General features: G+C 37.6%; 2 protein-coding genes across 2 annotated transcripts; both read right to left on the bottom strand.

The window, feature by feature from the left end:
• Positions 1-383: 383 nt before the first annotated feature.
• Positions 384-2,027, bottom strand: LOC136832421 (uncharacterized). Its single transcript, XM_067093313.1, has 2 exons — positions 1,213-2,027; positions 384-797 (listed from the first exon to the last, which is right to left on the bottom strand). Exons 1-2 carry the CDS (start codon positions 2,025-2,027, stop codon positions 665-667), a joined length of 948 nt encoding a protein of 315 aa, XP_066949414.1. The 3' UTR covers positions 384-664.
• Positions 2,028-7,349: 5,322 nt separating this feature from the next.
• On the bottom strand, positions 7,350-11,880 carry LOC136832420 (probable serine/threonine-protein kinase DDB_G0267686). Its single transcript, XM_067093311.1, has 3 exons — positions 11,744-11,880; positions 8,552-9,755; positions 7,350-7,546 (listed from the first exon to the last, which is right to left on the bottom strand). The coding sequence occupies exons 2-3, from the start codon at positions 9,745-9,747 to the stop codon at positions 7,405-7,407; spliced, it is 1,338 nt and encodes a 445-aa protein (XP_066949412.1). The 5' UTR covers positions 9,748-9,755; positions 11,744-11,880; the 3' UTR covers positions 7,350-7,404.
• Between the last annotated feature and the right edge of the window lie 279 nt (positions 11,881-12,159).

Genomic DNA, 12,159 nt, shown 5'->3' with positions numbered 1-12,159 from the left:
ATTAGATAGTTTGCTGCACGTGAAAGGAATAAATGCAGGAAAACTTTCAGGTATCCCAATATGCAATGATCAGCATTTAGATCAGAAATAAGATGAACTTAGACAAAAGTGCAAAAAGTAACAGGTATTTTTAGCAAAAAAAGTCGGTAATGTAAGTTTTTTTCTCGTAGTTAGTTATTTTGATTAAACAAGGGGTTAACCGAACATACAGTATATTTGCTCTTGTGTACCGTTACATGAAAAGAATTAAAAAGTGTGGAACTGTATGTTTGCATAGTCTATAGGAACTGATTAAGAATCTTTGATTCAGTATAAAAAAAAAAAAGTTATATTCTAAAAGAATTTATTTTTATAAATCGCTAGAGACAGACATGGTGAAAGAGTGATTTGACAATGATACATTCTTCGCCAAAGCAAGCTTTGAAATATGATTTTTCTGATTTTTGAGAGATTAACTGGTTAAACATCTTTTCGTTCAATCAGTTGCATCCTTAATCAACTGGCTTCTGTCCACTGGAAATCCATCAGGCTGTTTTTGTAACGTTTCCTTAATTTAAGCTCGAGTCACTAAAATTCATTTTTTATTTTTTTATGAAAAACTCTTTTGGAAAATGTTCAGGCCACAGAAAAGGGGAGGCACTTCAGAAAAATGGTAAATCTTGAATCACTTGTTTATCCAGTCAACTAAAGAACATTGATACTCAGATTCACAGTTTCCACCCTTTAAACCCAGCATCCTTGCACCTCTGAGCAATGAGGGAGGGAGGTAAGAGTCTACAGCAACCCTGGTAGATAATCTGTAAAAGAAGGAAAAGCCATTATGTGACTGGATATATAAATGTTTAAGCAGTGTTTCTCAAGCTTGTCAGAATTACCAGAAATATTAAAATCTGACACCATGCTTCACTAGAAGATGGAGCCTTTTGCCCTGACCCTGGATTTCTGTATCTAAAGCTCATGACAATTTAAGAGACATGTTTGCCAGAGATTCCAGATAAAAGTAAAATTGAACATCTTTAGTGTTTAGGTTTTTCTTAAAAATATAAAGATTAAAAAAAGCTTCTCTATTTGTCAACAGAAAGTTTATATATAATGAATTTTTAAAAGAAAATAACCTAGACTTCTCACATAATCACAAAGAACTCACTGAAGGAAAGGTCATTTCAAAGAGCAGTGAAACAATCATTGTTCATCACGATTCATGATTCTTACCCAGAGAAGCTCTGCAGAAAATAGCCAATTTCCGAAGCAGATGAGGCAGCGGCAGCAACTCTGGATGTCTCACAGATGACTCTTGGAGCGCAGGACACCAGAGACTTTGGCAAGTGGAACCTCTTCTGGGCAGGCGCCCTTCTCTTGGCGAGACGTTTGCCCTTCCCAGAGCAAGAGCAGCGTTTTGTCGAGTTAGAAGACCTCGAACCGAAAGCCCGACCAATAATCATGTTGTTGTTCGTGTTGGAGTCCATGTTGCTGCTGACGTTCTCGTTGTTGACGTTGTCGTTGTTGTTGTTCTCGTTGTTGTTGTTGTTGTTATTGTTGCTGTTCACGTTGGCTACGGCGTTGATCAGGACATTGGCAGTCACCACGCTAAAGGTGAGAAGGGCAAAGACGTTGCTCCCCCCGCCTCCTGAAGGAGAGGAAGGGGCGGGACAAGGGTCCAGTTCGTGCACTGTGCCGTCATCTTTCAGAGGCATGTACTGGTATCTGTTGTTGTTGGCTTCAGCCACCATGAAAGGAGTGTGGGGTGTGGTGGAGGGTGGTCTTCCTAGGAGGCGAATCGGCAGGTATCGTCTGCGCCTTTGGTTCACGGCAATGTCAGCGCCCTTCTTATTGTTAATTCTAGTTTTATTACTTTCCTCCATTGCTTTATGCGCAATTTCCTTTGAAGTTGCGCTAATAAAGGTATCTGGGACTAATGATGTCATTAAACTGGCATTTTTACTCGATTGAAACTGGTTCGAAATTACATCTGAATCACAGAGCATTACGCAGAAGAATGATACCAGTAGAGTAACAAAGTAAGTCATCATTCTGAAATGAAAAGGTAAAAATCACTTTCTAAATGCAGTGACAGAAGTTCTGCAGTTAATAGAAGTGGCACTGAAATACTGATTGCAATAAACGATTTTCAGTAGAATAAGATACAAGTAATAAATGTAACATATGATTAAACAAATGACACTTAATAAATGCAACACAAAAAACGTTTACTCTAGACTGCACTCAATAAACGATGATTGAACATCGATATACAGTTTACAATGTAAAATGTAACTAAGTCACTATTAGGTATATCAAATACACAAGAGACAGATCTCTTTACACAGTGCTGTAGAATGATGCTTCTCACAACAGAATAAATTACAGTTAATAAATGTAGCATATAATTAAACAAATTACACTTAATAACTGTAGCACAAGTAATACAGAGTTTTCCAGACTGCACTCGACAAACGATATTAAATTTCGATACACGCTATTTGCACAAATATACAAGTGACAGATTTTCTTACACAGTGGTGTATAATGCTGCTTCAGAAGTAACACTCAAGCTGGCGTATGATATAACTGTACTCCTCCCTTTTGGAGCCAGAGTAAGAAGAAGGGAAAAATAGGAAGAAGAAGAAGACATAACACCACCTGTTTATGTCACGTTTCTCAGTAGAGGCGGAGTTTGGGTCAGCTACCTGCTCCCAGAGAAGCTTTGCAGACAGTAAGCGGGTAACTGGAAGGGGCCTCAGTTCTCTCTCTCTCTCTCTCTCTCTCTCTCGCTTGTACCAGCAGTGTGCTGATTTTGTGGTATGAATATACGCTAGACGTTTACTGCATTAACGAAAACACTATAGATTAGCAAATCTCGTACAGATTTCCCACCCCATCCTCCCCTTCAGGTGGATGGAACTTTGCGGAACAATTCTGAAGCTTTAACTATTCTAGGTGTAACCTTTAACTCACATCTAACTTTTGAGAAACACCCAATGAAAGTTTCAGCAAATGCCGCACGAAAGTTACGTATTGTTCGTAAGGCCTCATATATCTATAACAGTGATAATATCAGTGCAACCTGTTTTAGGTCATTTGTACTTCCTTTACTAGAATGCTGTTCTCCGGTGTTGATGTCTGCTTCTGCCAGAGATTTATCTCTTTTAGATAGGGTGATTCTTGGTGGTAGGTTTCTGTTTCCTAATAGTAGTAGTTATGACTTGGACCATTGACGGATAGTGTCTTGTTTGTTACTTTTTCAAAAGTTGCATTTCAACAGAGATCTTTCACATTTACAATTGATCCGTGATCCCCCTTGTCCGCCGAGAGCAACCAGATTCTCTGAACGGCAGCACCAATATGCAGTAAATGTGCTTCACTGACGAACTTCTAAGTTCCAGAAGTCCTTTATTCCTTACACCGCTGGACTGTGAAGCAGCCTCTTAGAGGCTGTCGTGCAATTGGAACTTCATAAGTTCAAGCGAAGGTGCAATGCATTACTACCCTAATATTGTTCTGGCATTTTAATACATTTTTATCGATTTATTATTTTTTTTTTAATAAGTGAGATCTCGTTTTCTGTATTTCCCTTTCCCTCCTCTTACTAATTCTTAATGAACACCATATTCTTTGGAAGCTTGAATTTCAAGTCAGTGGCCCCTGTGGGCTTGTTCCATATGAATAGGTTTCATCTTCTAAAAAAAATAATAATAATAATAACAACTGCTTTTTCTCTATCTATCTCCCTTTGAAGAATCTGAAACAGAAATGTAAAAAAAAACAGCTCTTTGCGTGATTTCCATATATATTTTATGATCAGAGCACCGGCTTTCATACCATTACTTGTAACAAAAAATAAAAAAAAGAACATTTACGTGAAATTTTTTCAACTGGTTTTTTCTTCTGTCGCTAAAATTTTTTTCTGTTTTGCCAAGTTTCACATTTGTTTGTTTATTATCTTGCCAAGTTTCACATTCATGTTTGTTTGTTTTGAATGGGTTGTTTTGCCCAGTTTCACATTCATGTTTGTTTATTTTGAACGGTAGGATAAAATTATATTTGTTAATTTTTGGTAAATTTAAGTCAACTTTAATAAAATTCTGCTTGTAATACTGTTAAAACTATAAAATATTATATATTTTCTCTAATATAAAAAAAAAAATTTGAACGGTGCCGAGAGGGGAAGGGAAGCAAGTCGCCTAAAATCCTCTTCCTGCTTTGTCCTTATGCCACCACGGGCCCTCGATCCTAGGCCGATCCTTCAGCGAACATGCTGCGTCTAGACAAGATTCCGCTTGTCACATTCAGTCACCTAATGCTGTGTTGTAGCCTTTGAGCCAATGCTTGTACACTTTGGCTGTGTATTGCTTGAACAACGGCAACGATAAGAACACTGCTACAACGAAATAATAACAATATGATACAAAATTCTTCACCTAGCAGACCCGAGGCAAACACAGATGCAGTAACAGTCCCGATTTCCAAAGAATGTGGGTCAGAAAGACGAAGGAGACAAGTCTATAGACAACAACTCGCCTCAAAACCGGCGTGAACTTCACGCCAGCTTCTTTGAATATGAGACTAACGGTACAAGGAGATACTATCAAATTCGCTTAGTCGCAAGTGATTGCGGAGACATCATTGGCGCCCTTAAGGCTGCAGTGTTAAATTTGTCACTTCGTTCCCATGCTTGTAATTCTGGGTAAAGAGGAACTAACGTATATTTCTCGTGGTTAAGTTTGACATCTTTATTTTTGTGGTATGATATTAATGTCTTACAGCAGCGGATTCTTTCTCGCCCCAAGGGCTCTGGGAGTTTTGAAATTAGCTTCTGTTTAAGCCGCAATTTTGTCGTTCCCTGAGGAGAGAAGTTCATTGACTTATTTCATCTCTATCACACATGAAAACGTGGAAAATCACCGTTATTAAACGATGCTGTGAAACTGCTGTACCACATCAAGTTATGAAATCAACCACAGACATTTATAATCCATTAAAATGGAATAAATATCTAAAATTCTAAGTCACAAATTAACAAGGAAATGGCTTCATTGGCTTGTGCTTGCCGCCAGATTCCATTTGCTAATATAACGAAGTTTTAAAGGAGACGTTTATGAGCAAAATAGACCAAACCTAAGTAAACCAATCATAAAGGTCTCCTTTAAAATTTTGTTAAAGCATACATCTGTTGTGATTGCTACAAGGAGCCTGGTTGCTAGCACTAGTCTATGAAGCTGTATTTTGCCTTGTTAAATGGTAGTTTATGATATGAGATAATTATTCCATTTTAATGGATTATAAGTGTCTTTACTGGATACCATAACTTCATGTGGTACAGCATTTTCGCAGCATCGTTTATAACAACGAAGATTTTCCAGTCTTCATGAGAGATAGCCATTTCATAACGCAGCACAGACATGTACATGATGGTACCACAGAGCGTTAGTTTCACAGCATAATTTACAACTTCGATAAAAACACAGTTACACAGCCTCATGCAGTTTAGTTGCGTAATGCAGAACTTCCGTTATTAGAACAGTATTTTTTAAGCATTTTAATATAAACTTTTCTGTACTGATTTTTTTTTTTCCTATTTGAATTCCATATAGAGTGGAACACGTTGCGTCCAATCAGTGTATCGTAAGTTCATTCTTTAAGATCATGCAGCTATCAAAATGGTGAATTCTAGTTCGGCAGTAGGAGAATTTTATAAATATGTAGGGATTAGAATAATATATATATATATATATATATATATATATATATATATATATATATATGTGTGTGTGTGTGTGTGTGTGCGTGTGTGTGTATACGTATATATATGTATATGTTTATATTCATACACATATGCAAACAACTGTTTGTGTATCCACATAAAACTGTATAATCTATGTTATTCGTCACAGTTCTACATAATTATGAATAATGATGGTCCCAGGTAAATAATAGAATTTCAGTGTGCCTGATAAATGTAGAATAGAATAGAGTATAGAATTTAGGCCAAAGGCCAATCGCTGGGACCTATGAGGTCATTCAGCGCTGAAACGGAAATTGACAGTAAAAATGGTTTGAAAGGTGTAACAGGAGGAAAACCTGGCAGTTGCACTGTGAAACAACTGTTAAGAGAGGGTGGAAAGGAAGATGGTTGAAAGAGAATATGAACGGAGATACAGCAAAAGGAATGAAAGGGGTTGCAGCTAGGGGCCGAGGGGACGCCGCTAAGAAGCTTAGTGCCTACAGTGTACCGCATAATGTGCACTGACGACACTACCCCGTTACGGGGTCTCTGGTAAATGTATCAATTCCTGAAGGTTGCAAATAGCTCTCAGTAGCAACAATCCTGAGGATATTAAGAAGATAAACTTAGTCCCTACCAATCAGGTTTCAAGATTGGCTCGTGATACAGACTGTATTATAATGAATCGATTTTAATGATACGGGTTTCTGAAAGATAATGGGAAAGTTAAATGATTTTAGTAATGGAAGGGATGATAATACCATTATTTTTTATTTGTGATATTAGAGCACAACTGCCACAGAGTCTGTATCGATATACACAGATGTATTCTGGCAGAAAGTTTGTCACACTTACCACTGGGGACAAGTGTACTCCCCAGGTAACAGGACAGAGTCATTTTCCTCGCAAAAACGACTGAGATCTATAGCTGCACTCCTGGCTTTTGCAGACTGTCATAGGCTCCCGTATGTTACAAGGATTCTGTCACAACCCTCAAGTGAAGTTAAACTCAGTTGTAACTTTTAATTGGTTTTAGGTATTCTGTAATCTACTCTTTATTGACAGCAGACTCAGTAGATCTTAACAATAACGATAAAGATCCGGACTTTATGGAGCATGAAGTGACTGAGGGCTGAACTATAAAGTATAAAACGGGCGATTTTTGTATGAAATTATATATATGATAATCTGTTAAAAATGGTTTTCATGCTTTTATCAAAAGTATCCGTATGTGCATGCACACGCACAGTAAATTCATACAAAACTTAGAAAGGGAAATGGGGTATATAATACCATGAAGGAAAAATAAACGAAAAATTGCCTTCAAAACGTTTTTATGGACTTTCATACAATGAACATCACTTCATGAGGATATTTTACATATATTAGTTTTCATACATGTAAATAATGTCATTTAAAGCAACATAGTTAGGTGGCCAGGATATCAACAATTACTGGAAGTTCAAATCTGTAAATATATTTTTTTTAATCACCAAGGTTATAAAATTCCACTCTTCACATTTCCATGATTTCCATAACATGGCTAATTTCAGGAAGCGGCCTTGCGGTTCCTTTTGCTGTTAACCCTTCTTCTCTGCTTTGTTTTTCTTTATTCCTTTTGACCTGACTTAGAAAAAGCACTTGGCTGTCTCTCCCGTCGACTTTCAGATAAAGGAGAATGCTTACGATAGCATAATACCGAGGATGGAAAACATGGGGCAATGAAAGCTTCCACAGGCTGGGATAAGAGGATTCTGTAATCCATATTCATTCAATAATACTCGGCTCTTCCATGTCCTTCTGACAAAAGAGTAGCTTGCCATTCTGAAATAGGAAATAACCCTCTTCATTTTTGGTATAGTTATAATCATTATTATTATTATTACATTACGTAAGTTAAATTAACTACATTATTTTATTTACTGTTCGTGTTTCCCTTACTATTTTGAGAAGACGTTTGGTACCTCCATGCTTTCCTATTCCAATAGTCGCTCTTATCTTGCAATACAATAAGCTCGTCATCGCCAAAGAAGAGAGAGCCGGTGGCTGCTATGTAATATATGTCTCTTAACTACTTAACTACTCTTTATGTCGCGTTCCAGCTAAATTTGGGCTGTCCCTCCCGTCTTGATCTTTTCAGAATAGATAAATTATTAAATATAAACTACATAATTAAATAAACTAATAAATAAAACAGGCTCACTGCTAGTATTATTTTTCTCAGAATTTTAAATCGTTGTTAGTAACAAAATGAACAAAATAATGTCTATCTTTTTCCTTTATTGTCATGAGTTTTATTCATTGTTCTTTTCACCATTCATGCAAATTTAACTTTTGAATTGCTACCTTCATTACCTGAATCCAAAAATTCTGATGAGAGAGAGAGAGAGAATTTTATATTTGTACTTGATTTTCAGATGATCATTGATCTAATAGTTTTTTCTTCACACTCCGGTTTTTGCAAGTATGTTTTGCCACTTTTTTTGAACTGCCGGAATTCTTTAAACTATCTGAATATGTTGCTAAAAGCAGTCATAACCTCAGGATCACGTTGTTCAGAGAGAGAGAGAGAGAGGAAGGTACAAGCAGCGATATTATTGATAATAATTAAAATGGATTCTTTACTAAGAAATAAGTAATCTTTGAAGTCATACGGGACCTTTTATGATAATAATAATAATAATAATAATAATAATAATAATAATAATAATAATAATAATAATAATAATAAATGAACTGCCAAAACCAAAATGATTGATTCCCTAATATGAAATCTCAACTGTAGAAAAGATTGAAAGGCATTCATCAGCATATGAATCAACAACTTACCTCATTATCCTCAAGAACATCAAGTTCATTCCACCACTGTACTGCATTTCTAACTCTTGTTCACAGAAGAATCGTCGAATACAGAGTCCCAACCAATCTTCTTTATGAATAGTAGTATAATTCGTCTTATTTTCTGAGTCTAAATTCAAAGAGAGTTTTTGAAAACCTGGACCGTAACTTTTGTTAGTTTTGGGTAAATGAGTTGTGCTTCTTTTGGTTTTGCAAGAGCAGATATTTTGGGGTGATTTTGCCTTTGTTTCTTTCAAGTTTTGGTTTCCTGAGGAAAGAATATACCCACTGTGATCACTGGTCTTAAATGCCCCGTTTTGATATAAGTCTGAGCTCTGTGATTCGAAATTTCCAATTGCTCTGTGAGAAATGAACTCTCTCGGTTGCATTTCATTAGACACAAGGGTTCTGCCACCAAATGATATTGTGTTCGGGCGTGAGGTCGCGGGGCGTGCGTTGGTTAGCGTGGGAAGTCCGTCACTTCCCAGATCTGCATTGGCGTTGTGTTGACCTACGTCATTTATCCTGACGGGGACGACGTTTCTCACTGGAGCGTCCCCAGCTGCTCCTCCACCCCCACCACCAGCTGCGTTTAGATCGTTGTTATTGTTATTGTTGTCGTTGTTGTTGTTATCATTGTTATTATTGTTGTTGTTGATGGCGTTGATGACGTTGGCGACCGTCATGCTCAGAGACACCATCATCCCGAGGAATCCGAAGACAGAGAACTTGGGTCTAGAGGGCGGGGCGGGAGGGCAGTACTCTTCGGTAACCTCGTTAGCATATGAGTCTAAGGCTACATAGTCATACGCACGTTTCCGTCGAGGCTGTTGTGGCCCGTTTGAAATCATCATCGAGTAAGGCGAATTGTTTTTAATTGTTCTTCGTGTCAACGGTGTTTCCGTAGCCGTTGGTACTTCAGAGATGTTGTCTTGAGTTTCTGGAAAATATGTACCCCAAAGAGGAGATAGAAATGGCTCAGTAAAACCTCCCTTTCCAACTTGGTTGATCTGATTGCTGTTGTTGTCTACAGAAACCATCATATTGCTCCGGTTTAGATTGAAATATTCGATGTTAGCCATATTTTCGGTTATGGATTTGTGTTGGAGATGACCCAAAGACGCGTTCTCATTTCTCAGGATACAAAGAACGTAAAGGAAAGCCGTCTTCTTTATGGTGGGCATCATAATATGTTCTGAAATGAAAGTGGAAGGGTAAATTAATTATATGCTAAGTAAATTTATTATATATCAAGTATTAGAGCGCACGCAATCTCAATATTCAATTTTTAGATTTACACGAATTCTTGGTACTCCTGAAATCCAGCTTTTTAGTTTTCTGTAAAAGAAAACTATTGTGCCGGCTTTGTCTGTCCGTCCGCACTTTTTTCAGTCCGCCTTCAGATCTTAAAAACTACTGAGGCTAGGGGCTGCAAATTGGTATGTTGATCATCCACCCTCCAATCATCAAACATACCAAATTGCAGCTCTCAAGCCTCAGTAGTTTTTATTTTATTTATGGTTAAAGTTAGCCATAATCGTGCTTCTGGCAACGATATAGGACAGGCCACCACCGGGCCGTGGTTGAAGTTTCATGGGCGGCGGCTCATACAGCATTATATCGAGGCCACCGAAAGATAGCTGTTTTCGGTGGCCTTGATTATACGCTGTAGCGGCTGAACAGTTTCTTCGGCACATTTTTTTACTTGTTAAGCTTATACGTACTCTAAAACATCAAATTTCTTGAACTGCATAAATTACTCAGCAACCAGTTTCTTAAACTTGCACATATTCCTAAAGCCAAAATTCCTGAAATTTATAGAAGTCATTAGTTATTAAATCATCATATCCCAACAAATCCTTAGCATCATAGTAAGTAGACACTGAGGGTAATGTGTTCGATATGCCTTATGTCTCTTTTATCTAACGACGGCAGGAGTTACTGTTGGTATTTCCAGTGAACGCAGATCGTCTCTGATGGTCCTGTTCCAAGACCTTTTTCTACATCTAGTGTTAATGCACCATAGCTCCATTCTTACTTTTTACCTAAGTTGGAAGGCAGAACCACTTCTTATTAGACAAACCGAATCTTCAGTTACAGCATAGCCAGCGGTCAATATCAATTGTAGAATGAATGTCTGGTGCGAAATCAGCCTCGTGTCACACTTCTGCTGTCACTCATTAATCCCGTTTATGGTTCCTAATTAACTTGTCATTAGAATAGGAATAAGTAACTGTATCAAGAGTGGCTTCATCCAAATTCTTTACTATATCTTAAGAGTCTAAAGCTTTGTTGACCGTAAAGATAAAAGCAGTCAGTGTAGAGATGCACGAAAAAAGAAATAAAGTTAGAATATATAAGAATATCAATCAGTGTGTGTGTTTGAGGTTTTAAGTAGGAGGAACTAGTGTTGATGGTTTACCAGGAAGGGTGTATAACCGAAAGTGCTGAGAGGAAGAGGGAGAGGAAGACAACAAAAAAGTTTCTTGGAAGTTGGAGTGAAAAAGGCAATGGAAAGAAAGTGTCTTAACATCTACAAAATGCAAGAGTTTGTGTAAGAATAAAGGTGAATGGCTGCTGACAAGACTTCTGTATAGGTGTAAGAAAATACTAATGCCATGGAAGTTTAATGCACTGGTAATTCATGCAAAATTTAACTGGTAAACTTCCTGTTGTATTTTTCCCTATGAGGCACCCTCACATAATTATGTTAAGTTATTAAGAAAGACAAGATAGGAGAATCCTGAGACTTGCGTAGATCATCTTCATTTTGAAATTGTCCCTTTCTGCCAGACTATAGTCATTCTCCATTCTTGACCACTTGACCAGTATCTACACATTTCTCACCATTTCAATCATCCTTACACTCACTATACTCTACTAACATTGCCTCAAGAACTTCATCCTTTTTTTTTGCATGCTGACTCTTCTCACATCACATATTTTCCATAAAACAAAATGACTAACAAATAAATTTAATCATGGTAACCGATAGATTCTGATCATATAAACAAACAAGTCAATATCGTTATCAAAGTGCCTCATGCTTCACTGTCTATATTTCACTTTACGCAGACAGTGACGGATAATAGACCTAAAACTTTTTTTTTTTCTTAAAAGTTTGCGTCTGGTAACAATTCTCACTTACAACTTACACAGAAACGAAAAACAAACGTGACTCACGTGTAACGTCATCTCGTCTCCAAGATAGCGCAAGCTCCCTTTACCACAGTCAGCTGGTCACTGAAGATCGTGGACTGGAAGACTGGCAACAGAAAAGTGCACCAGCACAACACCCGGGAGTGTGTAACGGTTCTGCGTTCAACTGACACAGTTGAAGGGTTCGTTCAGTTTGCATGGCACACAAATTCAAGTTGCGTTCATTTGCATTGCATAAGAGGTTTTAAACAGTGCTCAAATTCAAACCCACGAGAACTTGAGGTGCGTTCAGTTTACAACGCCTTTTTGGTAGGGGGTGTGGGGGCCGTGTTACGAGTTGGAAGTAGTGGGGACTGCATTACAACTCGTAACGCCTGCGCACTTCTGATGAATTTGAAACGCATTTTAAGGTGAACTCAGCAACCCGTTTTGCATACTTA

Source organism: Macrobrachium rosenbergii, chromosome 49 (genome assembly GCF_040412425.1).
Source record: "Macrobrachium rosenbergii isolate ZJJX-2024 chromosome 49, ASM4041242v1, whole genome shotgun sequence".
Lineage (NCBI taxonomy): Eukaryota > Metazoa > Arthropoda > Malacostraca > Decapoda > Palaemonidae > Macrobrachium > Macrobrachium rosenbergii.
The sequence above is the reverse complement of the archived record's forward strand: the minus strand, read 5'-3'. Positions and strand labels throughout refer to the sequence as shown.